Genomic DNA, 21,239 nt, shown 5'->3' with positions numbered 1-21,239 from the left:
TTGCAGGAGCCGGCGGAGGAGATGGTTGTTGCAGCTGTAGCTGTGACTGAAGTTGCTGTATCTGCGGCTGCAGCTGCTGTATCTGTGACTGAAGACGCAGTGTCTCGGAGGTCAAGTATGCCAGCTGTTGATCTCGTTGGGCGATCTTTAGGGCTAGCTGGGCGACCAGTGTAGGATCTTCAGCGGGATCCATGGCCGGATCTACTGTCACGATGCCGGCTGGCAGGAGGTGGATCCTCTGTGCCAGAGAGGGATTGGCGAGGACCGCGCTAGTGGACCGGTTCTAAGCCACTACAGGTTTTCACCAGAGCCCGCCGCAAAGCGGGATGGTCTTGCTGCGGCGGTAGTGACCAGGTCGTACCCACTAGCAACGGCTCACCTCTCTGACTGCTGAAGATAGGCGAGGTACAAGGGAGTAGGCAGAAGCAAGGTCGGACGTAGCAGAAGGTCGAGGCAGGCAGCAAGGATCGTAGTCAGGGGCAACGGCAGGAGGTCAGGAACACGGGCTAGGAACAGACAAGGGAACGCTTTCACTAGGCACTAAGGCAACAAGATCCGGCAAGGGAGTGCAGGGGAAGTGAGGTATAAGTAGGGAGTGCACAGGTGGAAACTAATTAAGCTAATTGGGAAGATTGGGCCAGGCCAACATTGGTGCACTGGCCCTTTAAATCGCAGAGACCCGGCGCGCGCGCGCCCTAGGGAGCGGGGCCGCGCGCGCCGGGACAGGACCGACGGAGAGCGAGTCAGGTACGGGGACCGGGGTGCGCATCGCGAGCGGGCGCCACCCGCATCGCGAATCGCATCCCGGCTGGAGGCGGTACCGCAGCGCACCCGGTCAGTGGATCTGACCGGGGCGCTGCAGCAACGAGGATGAGGCGAGCGCTCCGGGGAGGAACGGGGACCCGGAGCGCTCGGCGTAACACTCCTATCTCTTTTTCCCATTGTACAGGATCAGAGCAGTTCCTCTTGGTTCTGCACATCTCCCCAAAGGGATATTCTGAACCACATGCTTTGGGTGGCAGGAGGATGCCATAAGGACTGAGTTTGTCGCCGTCTCCTTTCTGTAGGGGACGACAACAATCTTAGACTTTCTGCTGGATAGGGAGATGTCCAAAAAATTGACTGAGGTGCTGCTAAACTGAGCTGTAAATTTAAGATTTAAATGATTATTATTAATATAAGAAACAAACTCAAAAAAACGACATTCTGTGCTCCCCCAGATAATCAATAAATCATCTATGTAACGCCCTATCCAGCAGATGTTCTCAAAAAAAGGGTTACTGGGTGTAAACAAAAATTGCTGCTCCCAATAAAACATGAAAATATTAGCGAAGGAGGGTGAATATTTGGCACCCATGGACGCTCCCCGGGTCTGAAGGAAGAAATCGCCATCAAACATGAAATAATTGTGCTGCAACAAAAATTCAGTAACCATGACGATAAATTCCTTCAGACACGGGGAGTAACTGCTAAATTGATCCAAATGACATGCCAGGGCAGTAAGACCCGCATCCCATGGGATGGATGGATATAATCCCACTACATCACAGGTAGCCCAAGACATATGTTCACCCCACTCTTTCTGATCTAGAATGTTAATGACATGTTTGGTATCTTGTAAAAAAGTGGGCGTGATTTTAGTGAGGGGTTGCAAATAGTGGTCCACCCACTCCCCAAGGCGCTCAGTGACCGATCCTATACCTGCCACGATCGGTCTAAGGGGAGGTGGAAATACCCCTTTATGCACCTTGGGGAGTGAGTGAAACACAGGAACTACTGGGGCCTCTACATATAGATATTCTGCTAACTTACTGCTGAGAACACCCATAGCAACACCCTCTTCCAAAACTCTTTTTAGCTTAGTTTGAATTGTTTTTGTTGGATCGCTACTGAGTTTCCTATAGGTGTCACCGTCTGAAAGGAGCTCTATGTTTAACTGTTTATACAGATCAGAATCAAGCACTATCACATTACCCCCCTTATCTGCATTACGTGTGACAATATAGTTATTCTCGCTCAGTTGTTTTAGTGCCATCCTTTCTCCTTTATTCAAATTATCAGGTGTATGTTTTGACACTATTTTTTCATGCAAGTGCACAAGGTCCCTCTCCACCAACTCCTGGAATCTATCCAGGGCCTCCGATCGGGAGGCCACAGGATAGAACCCAGGGTTGGTGGAGTGGAACGGAACATCCAATGCGTCGTTAACCACATCATTTTCACATTGCAAACTGCGCAAATGAACCATATTCATCTGATCCTTAAAGTCCATACTCATACACAAGTCCACCTGTTGTAATGGTGAGGGTGCCACTTCCAAACTTGCTAGCTGATTATCATCTTCTAATGAAAAAAAGTGTCTCTGTAATGTTAATCCTCGTGCTAGTCTATTGACATCCAACAAGGTGTTAAATAAATTAAATGTGCAAGTAGGTACAAAGTTCAGTCCTTTGCTCAGCAGGGTAATTTGGGGAGTAGTAAGGGTACACGCAGATAAATTTATAACTGTGCTCACCTCGGAGTGAGGAGTGACCTCAAGGCATATCTCTTGCCTCCGATGTCGGCGGCCGGCCCTCCTGGTTTTTCGTCTCCTTTTTGGCCCCATCGGTTTTTTGGAGCCGCACTTTGCTCCATGTTTCTATTCACATTGGAATCAGTATTCATTGCTGAAGATCCCACGTCTTGTGGGCCTCCTGTTTCAGAAAAGCTCACTCTTCTGGGGGATCTTGAGCTTGGCCTGCGTCTGCGCCTAGATTTGGAGCGTGGAGTACGCAAGATGGATTTCGGGGTGTCACCTTGCGCCTCTCTATGAAGGTGCCAAGAAAAAACTTGATCATTATTGTAATCCTCCGTATCTCTGGGGAATTTCGTTTTTTTGATCTCCATAATATTACTTTCCACTAGATCCAATTTCTTGAGGATACTTTGTTCCAACTTGGCAAACTCTTCATGATTCTTATATGGCAACAGTGATTCTTTTAGTGTGTCTAGCTCCTTTTGCATGGTTTGAAGCTCTGATTCCTCTTCTTCAATGATATAGGATATCAGTTTCGCAGAGCAATCCAGGAGAGCCAAATCCCATTTATTAATACATTTTTGGGAATAGTTCTTGACTGGTCTTTTTTTCAGTCTTAGGCCACGTGGGACCAAACTTTTCTCCAGGTACGTGGTTAAGGTTTGGTGATCCCACCATGTTCTCATTTCTTTTATCATGAGGTCCTCCATCTGCCGGGTTAGAGTCAGCATGTCTGGGGGGGCTACATTCATAGCAGGTGCAGCAAAATCTTGGAACACAGAGCGTGCTTTTGTTGCTCGGTCTGGACCCAATGCTTGTAGGTCTCCCAGTGCCGCTTGACTTAGTAGCTCTCCCCCTCCTGTGGAGAGTGTTTACATGGTTAATGCTTGGCGTAGGTGTATAGCTCCTCCACAGCTATGGGAGCAGGACGATCGGGAAACAGTAAACGTCCAAATGCAGTGGTGTCCGCTCACCTCCGGAGCCGAATCTCCGACACACCTGTGCTGTCACGGACCCGCCGGTCCCGCCCCGGCTTCAACAGCGTATAGAAGGAAGGATTGTCCGGCACCAGGTATGCTCTAAAAGATTGCTTTTATTCATGCCATAGCAAGGAAACAGACATCACAGGACTGTGGAAACTGACGCGTTTCGCTCTCTCTTGAGCTTAAACGTAGACTAAATTCAACAGACCAACATGCAAATTTAAAATAGAGACTCGATGGTCACATGATAAAATACCTGACATAGGTAGTAATTATAAAAACCCGGCATGGATATCATCTGTTAGTATTACAGAATGGGTTGGATCCTACCATTAGTGCGTTATTCGCTGTGTGTATACCCTATGAGTGTGAATATACTCCAAACATTAAGTGCAAAAATCGACAAGTATGCACAAAATAGGTTGCGGTATGTTGGTATCGTGCATGTGTAGGTCAATAGTAGAATGGGATAATTTATCTCATTGACTAAATGACTCAAAAAACTACATACATGGATATATATGTTAAAATTACATGCATTAGATGGATTACGGCATGTTAATATCACACATGCACGGGTAAATAATGCAAAAGGATAAGCAACCTCTTTATATGTGTAATTCTGTAACCTACGTGCATGTATACATATACTAAAAGATGATATTTATGCCATGAATTACTAGATGTACATAAATAAATTGAAACACTGCACCATTTGCTCTGTTTTGGTTTACATATATATCCATTACGTATTAATACCATAATTTTCAATAACCACACTCTTATAGGTATCAAAACACACTAGGCGGAATCACCCTCCCAACACTCGCACCAAGAGAAATTATTGGTCTACCAAAAATATATAAATTGAGCATTTTAGAATTTTAGAGCATACCTGGTGCCGGACAATCCTTCCTTCTATAGAGCAGTGCCTGGTATACCTGTACTACAACTCTAGTAGAATAAGCCTTCAACCCTTTTGGAACTGGTTCCCCTTTGGATGTGTAAACTTTCGAGATGACTGTTTTGAGCCACCTATCGATTGGATTTTTAGAGGCTTTCTTGCCTTTGTTAGGCCCCTGAAACTGAAGAAGTAAGTTGTTATCTTGTCTCCAAGAGTTAGTTACTTCCAAATATCTTAGAAGACATCTTCTAACATCTAGCGTGTGAAAAAAAAATTCTTGATCATTCCTCAGGTTATCACAAAAAGACGGAAGTACAATCTCTTGAGATCTGTGGAAATAAAAAACAACTTTTGGCAAGAAGGCAGGGTCCAATCTTAGAGTAACTCTGTCATCCGACAATATCAGGGAAAGACTTCAAAGGAACCCGGCTCCACGGCACTGAACGACCACAACAGGTGAACCATAGAAGGGAGTTTATTTAACCAGTATGCAACGTGTTTCGCTGCGCATGCGCAGCTTCATCAGGCATGACAGGTGAGGAATACAACGGACTTAAATAGGTAGAAAACATTAACCCATTGATTAACAAAGCATAGAAAGATGACCATCCCCCATACCTTTACAATCATAGATCCAAGCTGCGAGTCGCCGGGGGCCATAACAAAGGGTAGGAACCACGGAGAGTCGCAGCATGTGACCTTACACAAGATACAAAAAAACAGGTATTGCAATTAACATAAATCTAATAGTGAGCCATGCTGTGGGTTGCCCGGGGAGATGGCAAATACAATAAAGTACCGGATACACCGCAGCATTCGGCTCACATAGAATAAGGCATATAACTATATACACTATAAGATATTACTTACAGTGGAGGAAAGTAATAAAAAAATAAATATATATATATATATATATATATATATATATATACACAGCAACAGGAGAATACAGCAGCACACTGCTAGCACAAAGATATAGATGAAACATGAGTATATAGATAAAACATGAGTATATAGATAGAACATGAAAATCTATACAGCTGTAGTGCAATAAATGAAAATATGGAACTATGAAACTATGAGGTACTTAGCTTGCAAATTTGGCGCCAAATAGCGTGGACCGTCCCACCACGGTAAGGTGACCTCATTCTGGGACGGACCCTACACTATGAATATGCCTCTGTGTGAACAGTACAGCAGGCATTGCAAGGTCTGAAACATCCAAGGCACCTTATATACACCTAATAGAGGTCGGTGGGGTGCAAGAGCCAACATGGAGGTAGCCACTCCCCCGTATGTGCAATACAACCAAAGAACAAGTTGGCCAGCACTATTGATTCCAAACTATTGTAATGACCTGGCTTACAGGTGCAGGCTGCTGGGCTAAATATGCAGCAACAGGAGAATACAGCAGCAAACCTTACCGTGGTGGGACGGTCCATGCTATTTGGCGCCAGATTTGCAAGATAAGTACCTCATAGTTTCATATTTTCATTTATTGCACTATAGCTGTATAGCTTTTCATGTTCCATCTATATACTCATGTTTTATCTATATACTCATGTTTCATCTATATCTTTGTGCTAGCAGTGTGCAGCTGCATTCTCCTGTTGCTGTATATTTAGCCCAGCAGCCTGCACCTGTAAGTTTGGAATCAATAGTGCTGGCCAACTTGTTCTTTGGTTTTATTTTTATATATATATATATATATATATATATATATATATATATATACATATATATACATATATGCATAAAAATAATAATGGATTATTATTATGTGTTGTGGAGAAATAATATTAAACATATACAATTAAAAAACATATATCCATTACAGAAGATAATAATACATTATACAAAAAGATTTTAAATATTATTAGAGAAGAACAAATAACAAATCAATGGAAAATGTTCAATAATTTTATTAAGTCCCTGAGGGATTAAAGTTGCCAATTTAAAAATCCAATAGGATTCCAAATTTATTAATTTCTGGTAATGGTTAGGTGCAGTTATTGGAATTGTTTCTAAAATAGTAAGTTGTAGATCATTAACCTTATTATTATGTATTGTAGAAAAATGGCGAGATATACTGTGTAGTAAAAAATAGTTTTTTATGTTGGACCTATGTTTACACATATGTGATCGCACAGTTTGAATTGTGCGGCCAACATATTGCAACTTGCAACTACAATTCAAAAGATAGATAGCATACTGTGTATCACAACTTACATTATATACAATAGAAAATGTTCGATTAGTTTGGTTAGACTGAAACTTATATTTAGGGATACCGATCATAGAGCAACATAAACAACGTGATCTTTTGCAGGGAAAGCAGCCTAATAATGTTTTAGAAAAGATTGAGGTTTCACTGTTATTATTTTTCAATCTATTCGGAGCTATCATACTTTGCAAATTTCTAGACCTTCGAAATGTCACCCCTGGATTAGAGGGCATGACATTTTTTTAGAATTGGGTCACTACAAAGGATGGGCCAATTACGTTGCAAAATATTTTTGATTTCACTGGCACGACAATTATAATTAGTAATAAAATTGTATTTGAATTTATTTTGATTTTTGGTATCTTTACCTTTTTGTTTTATTGTTGTAATTGTGTTGGTGTGTGGAGTGACTAGTTCTACTTGTTTCTTATCCCTTACCTTTTGATATGCATTCTTCAAAATTTTTGGGGGATATCCCCTGGCTGAGAAGCGGTCCCTAAGGACAGCAGATTGTTGGTAAAAATCGATATCAGAGGTACAATTTTTCCGTATCAAATACTGTCCATAGGGAACGCTCCTCAGCCAGACGGGATAATGGGCACTCTCGTACTGCAGAAAACTATTGACATCTACAGACTTCAAATAAGTCCTGGTGGATATACCACCCGCCACCTTTAGAATTTCCAAATCTAGGAATTGAATGACGTCATCAGCAAAATTCAGTGAGAATTGTAATCCCCAGGAATTAGAGTTAAAAAATTCCACAAATTCCAATGCTTGCGCATGGGTCCCAGTCCAAATGAAAAATAAATCATCAATAAATCTACAGAGAAATAAAATGTGAGGAGAATAGACCAGTGACTGTGCTATGTGGAGCGCCTGAAACATACCCATAAATAAATTTGCATAACTGGGGGCGAAGCGCATCCCCATAGCACAGCCCCTGGTCTGCCTGTAAATAATAACAGAAAAAGAGAAAACATTGTGCTCTAAAATAAAAAGTACAGACTGTAGAAGAAAATTGGCTTGGTCCCTATTCATAAGGGGATCTTGAAAAAGCTATTCCTGCAGGGCCAGTAATCCTAAATTGGTACTAATGTTGGAATAAAGAGAACTAACATCAAGTGTTAAAAAAGAAAAAGAAGGCGGTAATGAATTATTAAAGGGATATTGCAGGCAAAAAAATTTTTTTAGATATCAACTGGCTCCGGAAAGTTAAACAGATTTGTAAATTACTTCTATTAAAAAAATCTTAATCCTTCCAATAGTTATTAGCTTCTGAAGTTTTCTGTCTAACTGCTCAATGATGAGCATGATGGGAGAATATCCCCATAGGAACTGCACAGCTCCCGGGAGGTGACATCATCATTGAGCAGTTAGACAGAAAACAACAACTCAACTTCAGAAGCTAATAACTATTGGAAAGATTAAGATTTTTTTTAATAGAAGTAATTTACAAATCTGTTTAACTTTCCGGAGCCAGTTGATATATAAAAAAAAGTTTTGGCCTGGAATACCCCTTTAAGTTCAAAAATGTATTGTGTGGAATATTTAAGATGTGAAGGTAATTCCAAAACATAAGACTGAAGAAATAAATATACATAATGAGAGAGATTTGCAGTGATTGAAGAAACACCCGAAATAATAGGATGACCCGGGGGCTTAATAGAGCATTTGTGCAATTTAGGGAGATAATAGAAATGTGGCAAAGAATAATATTTAACAGTAAGAAAAGCTAGTTCTTTCTTATTAAGAAGGCCCTTATTATTTGCCCCTTCGATCAAATCCGAATATTGTGAAAAATAATTAGGTGATGGATCAGTCAATAAAACTTCATAGTATTCTATATCAGATAAAATTCTCATAGCTTCCTCAATGTAACTGGTTCGATCCAGTAACGCGATCCCGCCCCCTTTATAAGTGGGGCGAATAATGATGTTTTTATTATTTTGCAAGTTTTTAATAGCTCCTCTTTCCTGTTGAGTCAAATTGTCATTTCTTTTAAACATTACAGATTTTTCTGCTAAACTGCTAAATTATCTCATTACTAGAGCATAAAAAGTGTCTACAAAATTACCACAGTGATGAATGGGATAGAATGAAGAATGGGGTCTCACCTCAACATGCTTCACTAAGGTAGAACTAACACTGGTAGTAGAATTTATATCAGAATTGGTAGGGACCATCTCATCAGAAATTATCTGACATATTGGATCAAATAGAGAAATGTCGTGCAAGTGTTAATTTTCTTACATAATGGTTCAAATCCAAAAATAATTGAAAATCATTCGGATTTGTAACCGGACAAAAAGAGAGACCTTTAGTAAGTAAACTAATTTCATTTTCCTGTAATAAATGGGATGACAAATTAAAAAGTTTTATTTTTTCTTTAATAGTATCTATCATTTTTTCTTTTTCAATTCTTTTTGTAGTAGTTTCTTGTGCACTATTTTTCACAGGCCATTAGGACTATATATTCAACCCCAACTGCAAGAATAAATATTAATGGTGAATACTCGGACCCATTTTGTCTTGAAAGAGGAACAAGGCAGGGTTGTCCCCTTTCGCCATTACTTTTCGCCCTGTTTATGGAGCCATTAGCTATTAACATACGTAATACTGAGGCCTTTTATGGATTTGGCCCGCAAGGGGATAAAGAAAAAATTCTGCTTTACGCGGACGATATGATCATTTTTATAAAAAATCCAATTCAAAAAGTTCCGGAGGTAGTTCAAATGGTGGAAGAATTTGGGGCAATATAGGGGTTTAAAATAAACTGGCAAAAATCAGGGCTGCTCCCGTTAGATGAGGAAAATACCATGCCAATAGGTAACATAAAAATATTAAAAACAACAGACAATCTGGAATATCTAGGTATAAAAGTTTCCAAAAAAGTTGACGAAGTTTTCAAACTTAATTTACAACCATTGTTGGATAAAATTAAAATTAATATATGGATAAAGCTGCGTTTAAATATGGCAGACAGGATAACTTTGATTAAAATGGTACTCCTTCCCCTAGTGCTTCATTTTTTACGAGTTTCTCCAATTTGGATTAAGGACATTTTTTTGGGAATATTGGGGAAAAAGTTAAATGAACTTATCTGGACGGAAACGAGTAAGAATTAAATTAAAATACCTTACTTGCCCTTTGGAAGGGGGTGGATTGAGGATTCCAGATTTTTTTCACTACTTTTTAGCGGCCCAGGCAATATTTTTGGTTCATGAGCAAGAGATAATAAGGAATTTTTTTACGAAATTGGGGATTAAAACTAAATCAATATGGGAATTATTGGAAAGTGGCAGACTAAAATCCTTGAGGGATAGATCTAACGCTCTATATATTAAGATAAGTAAAGTATGGGATAAGATTAAAAAAATAATTGGGATTAATGGTAGTATTTGGTGTACCCCTTTATGGCACAATGAATATGTTGTAGAATTAAAAAAAATGTCTGATTTCACGGATTGGGAAACTAGAGGGATAGTTGAAGTAAATCACTTATTTACACAAGGAAAATTACGGGAATGGTAAGAGATAATGGTGAAATTTAAATTGGCACTGTCACCAACTTTATTTTTTGATATGTTGTAGTACTTATGTACTACAACATATCTGTAATATACTTTTATTTTTATTTTTTTTCATTAAAAAGGTTTAATTTACATTTAATAATCAGCTACTGAAAAAGGACTGATTTTGGAGTGGCAATCAGTCCTTTTTCAGTTAGGCTGCAATCAGTCAGACAGGCGGGAGCGAGCACATTGGCTCCCCGGCCACTGGCTGGGAGGCGACTCCTCCCGCACATCGCCGCCGCCTCGTTGCCGCCGCTGTCCCTGCACGCCCGCTGCCGGACTCTGCAGTAACTGCAAGTGTAATGAAGGAACGGGGTAGGCGGGGCGGGGGAGGAGGGAACGGGCTAGTGCCGTAGCAGGGGGGGGGGGGAACGGGCTAGCAAAAAAAAAAAAATAGGATGGTGGGAGCTACCCTTTAAGTTAGACACTAATAATAAATTTAATTATATCCAAGTTAAAGATGCATTTGAGAAAGAGGAAGATAAGGGAAGATTTAGATCACAGACTCATGTTTTGATTGAATTAATGAGAACTTCAAGGGGTAATGAGAAAAAATGAATAAGTAAAATCTATAAGGTTCTACTTAATAGTAAATTAAAATGGGAAAAAGACACAGGTGAAATTAAGGAAGAAGAGTGGGGAACTATTTTAAATAATTTAGAAATAGCTTCAATTAGTGTGAATCACAGAATATCACATTTTATGATGTTATACCGTACACAGTATACTCCAAAACTTATGTACAAGATAGGATTTCGGGAAGATCCCAAATGCCCCAAATGTAATATCAATTATGCTAATTGGCTTCACATGGTGTGGAATTGTTGTAATTTTGGCGAGAAGTTGTGGCTATTATTAATGATAGATTCCAGGCGAAAATAGGGTATGAACTTAGGATTGTGATGTTGGGTTTAAAATTGGATGGATTTGAATATAAAAAAATGATACTTAAACTGTTTGGGATAGCAAAAATTATAATTCTCAGGAATTGGATGGCCCCTAAGGCACCAAGTATACAAGAATGGTGCGATTTGTTAAAGAAAGTAAAAGAAAATAGAAGATGAATGGAAGAGAATGGATGGAGTGATGGGTGTGCCAGGCTGACAGGGTAAGGGAAGGGAGGGGAGGGTGGGAGGGTTAAAAATGTATTATGATATTTGTGGAAGTTTTGTATGTCTTTTTATTGGAAAAAAATAAAATAAATAAATAAAAAGATTTATGTTAATTGCAATACCTGTTTTTTTGTATCTTGTGTAAGGTCACATGCTGCGACTCTCCGTGGTTCCTACCCTCCGTTATGGCCCCCGGCGACTCGCAGCATGGATCTATGATTGTAAAGGTATGGGGGATGGTCATCTTTCTATGCTTTGTTAATCAATGGGTTAATGTTTTCTACCAATTTAAGTCCGTTGTATTCCTCACCTGTCATGCCTGATGAAGCTGCGCACCCTGGCCCTGTTCCAAGTACGGCACTTGAGAAATGGCTCCCACCTGCAGCAGATTGTGTACACCTTCTAACATCCTGTTCTGAAGAAGAGAAGGCTGGTTTGACACTAGAAATATTGGAGGAGGGAGAGCAGAAAATGATATTCTGTATCCAGAGTTTATTAAATTCAGGATCCAGGTATTTAAAGTTTTTTCTTCCCCAGTAGAAGGAAATTACTACATTCTCCCTCCTGCTGGCCTCCACTCATTGTTTTTTGGGGGGCTAAGAAGGGTTAAGGATAAATTATTTTCCTTTACCTCCTTTGGGATAGCTCCATCTCCCGGATTTTCCCTTACCTCTTGTCACGATGCCGGCTGGCAGGTAGTGGATCCTCTGTGCCAGAGAGGGATGGCGAGGACCGCGCTAGTGGACCGGTTCTAAGCCACTACAGGTTTTCACCAGAGCCCGCCGCAAAGCGGGATGGTCTTGCTGCGGCGGTAGTGACCAGGTCGTATCCACTAGCAACGGCTCACCTCTCTGGCTGCTGAAGATGCTGAAGATAGGCGCGGTACAATGGAGTAGGCAGAAGCAAGGTCGGACGTAGCAGAAGGTCGGGGGCAGGCGGCAAGGATCGTAGTCAGGGGCAACGGCAGGAGGTCAGGAACACGGACTAGGAACAGACAAGGGAATGCTTTCACTAGGCACAAGTGCAACAAGATCCGGCAAGGGAGTGCAAGGGAAGTGAGGTAATATAGGGAGTGCACAGGTGATAACTCTAATTGGAACCACTGCGCCAATCAGCGGCGCAGTGGCCCTTTAAATCGCAGAGACCCGGCGCGCGCGCGCCCTAGGGAGCGGGGCCGCGCGCGCCGGGACAGAACAGACGGGGAGCGAGTCAGGTAGGAGAGCCGGGGTGCGCATCGCGAGCGGGCGCTACCCGCATCGCGAATCGCATCCCGGCTAGCAGCAGGATCGCAGCGCCCCGGGTCAGAGGACGTGACCGGGGCGCTGCAGCGGAGGAGGTGAAGCGAGCGCTCCGGGGAGGAGCGGGGACCCGGAGCGCTCGGCGTAACAGTACCCCCCCCCTTGGGTCTCCCCCTCTTCTTGGAGCCTGAGAACCTGAGGAGCAGACTTTTGTCAAGGATGTTGTCCTCAGGTTCCCAGGATCTCTCTTCAGGACCACAACCCTCCCAGTCTACTAAAAAAAAATTTTTTCCTCTGACCTTTTTGGCAGCCAAAATCTCCTTGACCGAGAAGACGTCCGAGGAGCCGGAAACAGGAGTGGGAGGAACAGATTTGGGAGAAAAACGGTTGAGGATGAGTGGTTTGAGAAGAGAGACGTGAAAGGCATTAGGGATACGAAGAGAAGGAGGAAGAAGAAGTTTATAAGAGACAGGATTAATTTGACACAGAATTTTGAAAGGACCAAGATAGCGTGGTCCCAACTTGTAGCTAGGGACACGGAAGCGGACATATTTAGCGGAGAGCCATACCTTGTCTCCAGGGGAAAAAACGGGGGGAGCTCTTCTTTTCTTATCCGCGAACCTCTTCATGCGTGAAGAAGCCTGTAAGAGAGAATTTTGGGTCTCTCTCCATATAATGGAAAGGTCACGAGAAATTTCATCCACAGCGGGCAGACCAGAGGGCAAGGGGGTAGGGAGGGGGGGAAGAGGGTGACGGCCGTACACCACGAAAAATGGGGATTTGGAGGAAGATTCAGAGACCCTGAAGTTATACGAGAATTCGGCCCATGGAAGGAGATCTGCCCAGTCATCCTGGCGGGAGGAAACAAAATGTCGCAAATAATCACCCAGGATCTGGTTAATTCTTTCTACTTGTCCATTGGACTGGGGATGATATGCAGAGGAAAAATTTAATTTAATCTTGAGTTGTTTACAGAGAGCTCTCCAGAATTTAGACACGAATTGGACCCCTCTATCCGAGACAATCTGCGTAGGCAACCCGTGAAGACGAAAAATGTGTACAAAAAATTGTTTAGCCAACTGAGGCGCAGAAGGAAGACCAGGAAGAGGAATGAAATGTGCCATTTTGGAGAATCGATCAACGACCACCCAAATAACGGTGTTGCCACGGGAAGGGGGTAAATCAGTAATAAAATCCATACCAATCAGAGACCAAGGCTGTTCGGGGACAGGCAGAGGATGAAGAAAACCAGCGGGCTTCTGGCGAGGAGTCTTATCCCGGGCACAGATAGTGCAGGCTCGCACAAAGTCCCCAACATCCGTCTCCAGAGTTGGCCACCAATAGAAGCGGGAGATGAGTTGCACAGATTTCTTGATGCCCGCATGACCTGCGAGATGGGAGGAGTGACCCCATTTGAGGATTCCGAGGCGTTGGCGTGGAGAAACAAAGGTCTTTCCTGGAGGAGTCTGTCTGATGGAGGCAGGAGAAGTGGAGATCAGGCAGTCAGGTGGAATGATGTGTTGCGGAGGGAGATCAACTTCTGAGGCATCCGAGGAACGAGAGAGAGCATCGGCTCTAATGTTCTTATCGGCAGGACGAAAGTGAATCTCAAAATTAAATCGGGCAAAGAACAGAGACCACCGGGCCTGGCGAGGATTCAGCCGTTGGGCCGACTGGAGGTAGGAGAGGTTCTTGTGGTCGGTGTAGATAATAACAGGAAATCTTGATCCCTCCAGCAGATGCCTCCATTCCTCAAGTGCTAATTTAATGGCTAGAAGTTCTCGATCCCCGATGGAGTAGTTCCTCTCCGCTGGAGAGAAGGTCCTAGAGAAAAAACCACAAGTGACAGCATGCCCGGAAGGATTTTTTTGTAGAAGAACAGCTCCAGCTCCTACTGAGGAGGCATCAACCTCCAATAGGAAGGGTTTGGAAGGGTCAGGTCTGGAGAGCACGGGAGCCGAAGAAAAGGCAGACTTGAGTTGTTTAAAGGAGTCTTCTGCTTGAGGAGGCCAGGACTTGGGATCAGCATTTTTCTTGGTTAAAGCCACGATAGGAGCCACAATGGTAGAAAAATGTGGAATAAATTGCCTGTAATAATTGGCGAACCCCAAAAAGCGTTGGATAGCACGGAGTCCGGAGGGGCGTGGCCAATTTAAGACGGCAGAGAGTTTGTCTGGATCCATCTGTAGTCCCTGGCCAGAGACCAAATATCCTAGAAAAGGAAGAGATTGGCATTCAAACAGACATTTCTCAATTTTGGCATAGAGTTGGTTGTCACGAAGTCTCTGAAGAACCATACGGACATGCCGGCGGTGTTCCTCTAGATTGGCAGAAAAAATTAGGATATCGTCCAGATATACCACAACACAGGAGTATAATAGATCACGAAAAATTTCATTGACAAAGTCTTGGAAGACGGCAGGGGCATTGCACAGTCCAAAGGGCATGACCAGATACTCAAAGTGTCCATCTCTGGTGTTAAATGCCGTTTTCCACTCGTCCCCCTCTCTGATGCGGATGAGGTTATAGGCGCCTCTTAAGTCCAATTTAGTGAAGATGTGGGCACCTTGGAGGCGATCAAAGAGTTCAGAGATGAGGGGTAAGGGGTAGCGGTTCTTAACCGTGATTTTATTAAGACCGCGGTAGTCAATGCAAGGACGTAGGGAGCCATCTTTTTTGGAGACAAAGAAAAATCCGGCTCCGGCAGGAGAGGAGGATTTACGGATAAAGCCCCTTTTTAGATTCTCCTGGACGTATTCGGACATGGCAAGAGTCTCTGGGGCAGAGAGAGGATAAATTCTGCCCCGGGGTGGAGTAGTACCCGGGAGGAGGTCGATAGGGCAATCATAAGGCCTGTGAGGAGGTAGAGTCTCAGCTTGTTTTTTGCAGAAAACATCCGCGAAGTCCATATAGGCCTTGGGGAGACCGGTTACTGGAGGAACCACAGAGTTACGGCAAGGGTTACTGGGAACCGGTTTTAGACAGTTCTTGGAACAAGAGGACCCCCAACTCTTGATCTCCCCAGTGGACCAATCCAGGGTTGGGGAATGAAGTTGAAGCCAGGGAAGTCCAAGGAGAATCTCCGAGGTGCAATTGGGGAGGACCAAAAGTTCAATCCTCTCATGATGAGATCCGATGCTCATAAGAAGGGGCTCCGTGCGGAAACGTATGGTACAGTCCAATCTTTCATTATTTACACAATTGATGTAGAGGGGTCTGGCGAGACTGGTCACTGGGATGTTGAACCTGTTGACGAGAGAGGCCAAAATAAAATTTCCTGCAGAACCAGAGTCCAAGAAGGCCACTGTAGAGAAGGAGAAGGCAGAAGCAGACATCCGCACAGGCACAGTAAGACGTGGAGAAGCGGAGTAGACATCAAGGACTGTCTCACCTTTGTGCGGAGTCAGCGTACGTCTTTCCAGGCGGGGAGGACGGATAGGACAATCCCTCAGGAAGTGTTCGGTACTAGCACAGTACAGGCAGAGGTTCTCCATACGGCGTCGTGTCCTCTCTTGAGGTGTCAGGCGAGACCGGTCGACCTGCATAGCCTCCACGGCGGGAGGCACAGGAACAGATTGCAGGGGACCAGAGGAGAGAGGAGCCGAGGAGACGAAACGCCTCGTGCGAACAGAGTCCATATCTTGGCGGAGTTCCTGACGCCTTTCAGAAAAACGCATGTCAATGCGAGTGGCTAGGTGAATAAGTTCATGTAGATTAGCAGGAATTTCTCGTGCGGCCAGAACATCTTTAATGTTGCTGGATAGGCCTTTTTTGAAGGTCGCGCAGAGGGCCTCATTATTCCAGGACAATTCTGAAGCAAGTGTACGGAATTGTACGGCATACTCGCCAACGGAAGAATTACCCTGGACCAGGTTCAACAGGGCAGTCTCAGCAGAAGAGGCTCGGGCAGGTTCCTCAAAGACACTTCGGATTTCCGAGAAGAAGGAGTGTACTGAGGCAGTGACGGGGTCATTGCGGTCCCAGAGCGGTGTGGCCCATGACAGGGCTTTTCCGGACAGAAGACTGACTACGAAAGCCACCTTAGACCTTTCAGTGGGAAACAGGTCCGACATCATCTCCAGATGCAGGGAACATTGGGAAAGGAAGCCACGGCAAAACTTAGAGTCCCCATCAAACTTATCCGGCAAGGATAAGCGTATCCCAGGAGCGGCCACTCGCTGCGGAGGAGGTGCAGGAGCTGGCGGAGGAGATGACTGCTGAAGCTGTGGTAGCAACTGTTGTAGCATAACGGTCAGTTGAGACAGCTGTTGGCCTTGTTGCGCAATCTGTTGTGACTGCTGGGCGACCACCGTGGTGAGGTCAGCGACAACTGGCAGAGGAACTTCAGCGGGATCCATGGCCGGATCTACTGTCACGATGCCGGCTGGCAGGTAGTGGATCCTCTGTGCCAGAGAGGGATGGCGAGGACCGCGCTAGTGGACCGGTTCTAAGCCACTACAGGTTTTCACCAGAGCCCGCCGCAAAGCGGGATGGTCTTGCTGCGGCGGTAGTGACCAGGTCGTATCCACTAGCAACGGCTCACCTCTCTGGCTGCTGAAGATGCTGAAGATAGGCGCGGTACAATGGAGTAGGCAGAAGCAAGGTCGGACGTAGCAGAAGGTCGGGGGCAGGCGGCAAGGATCGTAGTCAGGGGCAACGGCAGGAGGTCAGGAACACGGACTAGGAACAGACAAGGGAATGCTTTCACTAGGCACAAGTGCAACAAGATCCGGCAAGGGAGTGCAAGGGAAGTGAGGTAATATAGGGAGTGCACAGGTGATAACTCTAATTGGAACCACTGCGCCAATCAGCGGCGCAGTGGCCCTTTAAATCGCAGAGACCCGGCGCGCGCGCGCCCTAGGGAGCGGGGCCGCGCGCGCCGGGACAGAACAGACGGGGAGCGAGTCAGGTAGGAGAGCCGGGGTGCGCATCGCGAGCGGGCGCTACCCGCATCGCGAATCGCATCCCGGCTAGCAGCAGGATCGCAGCGCCCCGGGTCAGAGGACGTGACCGGGGCGCTGCAGCGGAGGAGGTGAAGCGAGCGCTCCGGGGAGGAGCGGGGACCCGGAGCGCTCGGCGTAACACCTCTATAATTGGAAAACTTGTTCCCTTGAGGACAAAAAGTTTTCTGAGGCTGTTTAGGTTATTCTTTGGGGAAACCCTTCTTTTTCCTGGGTCTCAATCCACCAAACATTTCATCCTGTATAGTCATAGGATGTTCCTCCCCATGGTAACCCATAACTGCTTAAACCCCTGAAGGACCAAGGGCGTACAGGTATGCCTTTGCTCACTGGTACTTAAGGACCAAGGGCATTGCTGTACACCCGTGGTAATTTCTGTCCCTGCCATGCACCGGGCGGGGACCGGACTGTGGTGTCTGCTGATATCTATCAGCAGGCACAACGTGCAAACCCCTGGGGGGGTCATAATTCCATTCAGACTGGTGATTTGTGACGATTCTGGGTCAATTGGGTCTCTGGTGACTCGGTAACCCAGAAAAAAAAAAAGGGTGAATGGGGCTGTCCGAGACAGCCCCATTCACCCTTACCCAGCAGGAGTGAAGTGGCACGGGTGCCGCCTCACGATCATGTGATTGATCGGTAGGAACAACCGTCCAATCATGACCCTGCTGGGCGTTGATCATGGCGGTAGTGGTCTCTTACCTCTCCCTGGTCCGGCAGGGGTCCCCTCTGGTGCGGTGGTGGTGACAGGAACAGCAGGATCGGTGGCAGCAGCGGCAGGGTCACGACGACAGGACACAGCAGGAGGTGAGGCCTGTTCACTTCCTGCTGTTGCTTAGCAACAACTCTCCAGCATGCAAAGCCAAAGGGCATGCTGGGAGTTGTAGTTTTGCAACAGCTGGAGTTCCAACTACAACTCCCAGCATGCCCTTTGGTAGTCTGTGCATGCTGGGGGTTGTAGTTATACAACAGCTGGAGGCACATTTTTTTAATGAAAAAGTGTGCATCCAGCTGTTGCATAACTACAACTCCCAACATGCACAGACTACCAAAGGGCATATTGGGAGTTGTAGCTGTGTGCCTCCAGCTGTTGCAAAACTACAACTCTCAGCATGCCCTTCGACTGTCAATGAATGCTGATTGTAGCAGTTTTGCAACAGCTGGAGACACATTGGTTGTGAAACCAACTCAGTGTTTCGCAACCAGTGTGCCACCAGCTGTTGCAAAAATGCAACTCCCAGCATGCACTGAGAGATTGTACATTCTGGGAGTTCTAGTTTTGCAGCAGCTGGAGGCACACTGGTTGCGAAACACTGAGTTAAGTAACAAACTCTGTGTTTTGCAACCAATGTGCCTCCAGCTGTTGCATAACTACAACTCCCAGCATGTATGGTCTGTCATTACATGCTGGGAGTTGTAGTTTTGCAACAGCTGGAGGTTTGCCCCCCCCAATGTGAATGTGCAGGGTATAAGCCCTACCCCGAAAATAAGACCTAGGCCAGGGGTAATCAACTGGCAGACAACGGTCCAGATCTGGACCGTGGCCGCCAGTAATGCCCGCAGACTTCCCAAACCCATCCCCCCCCCTCCCCTTGGCTGGTCCCACGGCAAGTTACCGTAATTGAGCCGGGGCAGGGACTCTGTCGCTTTAAAACATCACGGACGTGTCCCTACCCCCGGCTGCTAAGCAACAGAAGGAGATCCCGCCACCGCCGACAGCTGCAGCTTCCGTACAGTACAAGTTGCGGACGCTACCTTATGAAATCTAGAGAAAGGGAAGAAGGCGCCTCATGTGCGGGATCAGCAGATCTTGTGAGTGGGGGGAAGGGAGGTAATCCCAAGCCGCTTACCAAGGTTGGTTGTGCGCCCACACACAACAAGGTTTAGCGTGAAGTGTACAAGTCGGTCCACTGCAGCCCTCCTTAGTAGAGTAAAAACGAGGATAAAGTGACCATAAAAGCAGGAGTTTTGACCGGCGCAGAAAGGAACCGTCAGCAGGCAGGATAAAATCAAGGGATTTATTAAATGCAAAGCGTTTCGCTGCGCATGCGCAGCTTCTTCAGGCTACCTTATGAAGGTAGGGAAGTGCTGGTCTCTGCTGGGGATGAAATGTGTACCGTAGTTTATTATGGCAGAGGGGTGGGGGGCACTGTAGGAGTGTGGAGAACGACGGGGGAAGGGGAGGATAGGGGGCTGAAGCAGTGTGGAGGATGGGGGGCTGTAGGAGTGTGGAGGATGGGGGCTGTAGGAGTGTGGAAGATGGGGGGGGGCTGCAGGAGTGTGGAGGATGGGGGGGCTGCAGGAGTGTGGAGGATGGGGGGCTGTAGCAGTGTGGAAGATGGGGGGTGCTGCATCTTTCACACTGCTACAGCCCCCCATCCTCCACACTGCACCAGCCCCCAATGTTGTTCAAGGTACATAAATAAGCCCTACCCTGAAAATAAGCCCTAGTGTGTTTTTTGTGACTAAAATTTATATAAGACACGGTCTTATTTTCGGAGAAACACGGTATGCACACATCATACATACACCTGCCGCTGATACACCCCCCCCCAATCATACATTACATACATATACAACCACCTGAGCCGGTGTGAGGTGAAACCCCCAGCCCGTGCAGTGCAGTGCAGCATGTCTCCTCACACACGTCCTCTCCCCTCCCCCTGCTCAGTATTTTCCCCCATGAAAACTTAAAACCTCCCCGTTATAAATTAGGTCCTGTGTAGACAGAGCAGGGGAGGGGAGGAGCTGTGTACGTCCTTATTCTCCCCCTGTCTTCTTGTATTATGCAGAGCTGCGCTGTCCATACTCCGGGAGGGGGGGATGAGGGGGGTCGCTTAATCATCTCCTGCAGACGTGCGACCTCGGGCTCTGCCCTCGCTCTTCCCGACTCTAGCTTCGGCAATCTTTGGATAGCGGAGGGGAGGAGCTGTGAGGTGAGATCCCCTCACACCGGCTGGGGGGGCCTCTGAGCAGCGGCCCCTGGCTACTGAAATCAGCTGGGGGCCGCCGCCGCCCCCTCCATACACCCTGAGCGCCGGTGTGAGGTGCAGACTTGCATTGGCTCCTGCACCTCACACCGGCATTAAAGAAAAATATGGGGGAAGTCGGTCTGTCCCTGCTTGTCCAATACAGGGCTAAATCTATGACAAATTCTCCTGCCCGGTGCCCGAAACTACATGTCCCGGGCGTCGGGCGATAGGATTTCCACTTCCCTGGGCAGTGTATATAGAAGCTGTGTATGTGTATGATGGCCATGTGTGTATAAAGGGGTAGTACAGTGGTCCCTCAACATATGATATTAATTGGTTCCAGGAGAACCATCATATGTTGAAACCATCATATGTCGAGTACATATGTCTATGTAAAAATGGTAATTGGTTCTGGGGCCTCAGAACCATTGTATGTTGAATACATATCTCTATGGTAAACTGCTAATTGGTTCTGGGATGACCATTGTATGTTGAGTGTATGGGGAGTGCTTAACAAACCAGGGTGCCTCCAGCTGTTGCACAACTACAACTCCCAGCATGCATGTACAGCCATTGACTGTCTGGGCATGCTGGGAGTTATAGTTTTGCAACAGCTGGAGGCACACTGATAGGGAAACATTGATGTATGGGGTATATTGTGTGTATATGTATTGTATGTGATGTGTGACATTGCATACAGTACTGTACAGTTCTTTAAATACCTTCAGGGGGACAGAATGTCCTCCATTACGATC

At 45.7% G+C, this 21,239-nt stretch overlaps 1 protein-coding gene across 1 annotated transcript in view; it reads right to left on the bottom strand.

Moving 5' to 3' along the window:
* Positions 1-2,329: 2,329 nt before the first annotated feature.
* The window catches only part of LOC130284884 (uncharacterized), a 351,957-nt gene continuing 333,047 nt past the window's right edge, over positions 2,330-21,239 (bottom strand). Inside the window, exon 2 of the mRNA XM_056535782.1 lies at positions 2,330-3,374. Coding sequence (XP_056391757.1) covers positions 2,512-3,267 — 756 coding nt within the window. The 5' untranslated portion in view covers positions 3,268-3,374 and the 3' untranslated portion in view covers positions 2,330-2,511. The remainder of the gene's footprint in view (positions 3,375-21,239) is intronic.

This window comes from Hyla sarda, chromosome 8 (assembly GCF_029499605.1).
Source record: "Hyla sarda isolate aHylSar1 chromosome 8, aHylSar1.hap1, whole genome shotgun sequence".
Classification (NCBI taxonomy): domain Eukaryota; kingdom Metazoa; phylum Chordata; class Amphibia; order Anura; family Hylidae; genus Hyla; species Hyla sarda.
The sequence above is the reverse complement of the archived record's forward strand: the minus strand, read 5'-3'. Positions and strand labels throughout refer to the sequence as shown.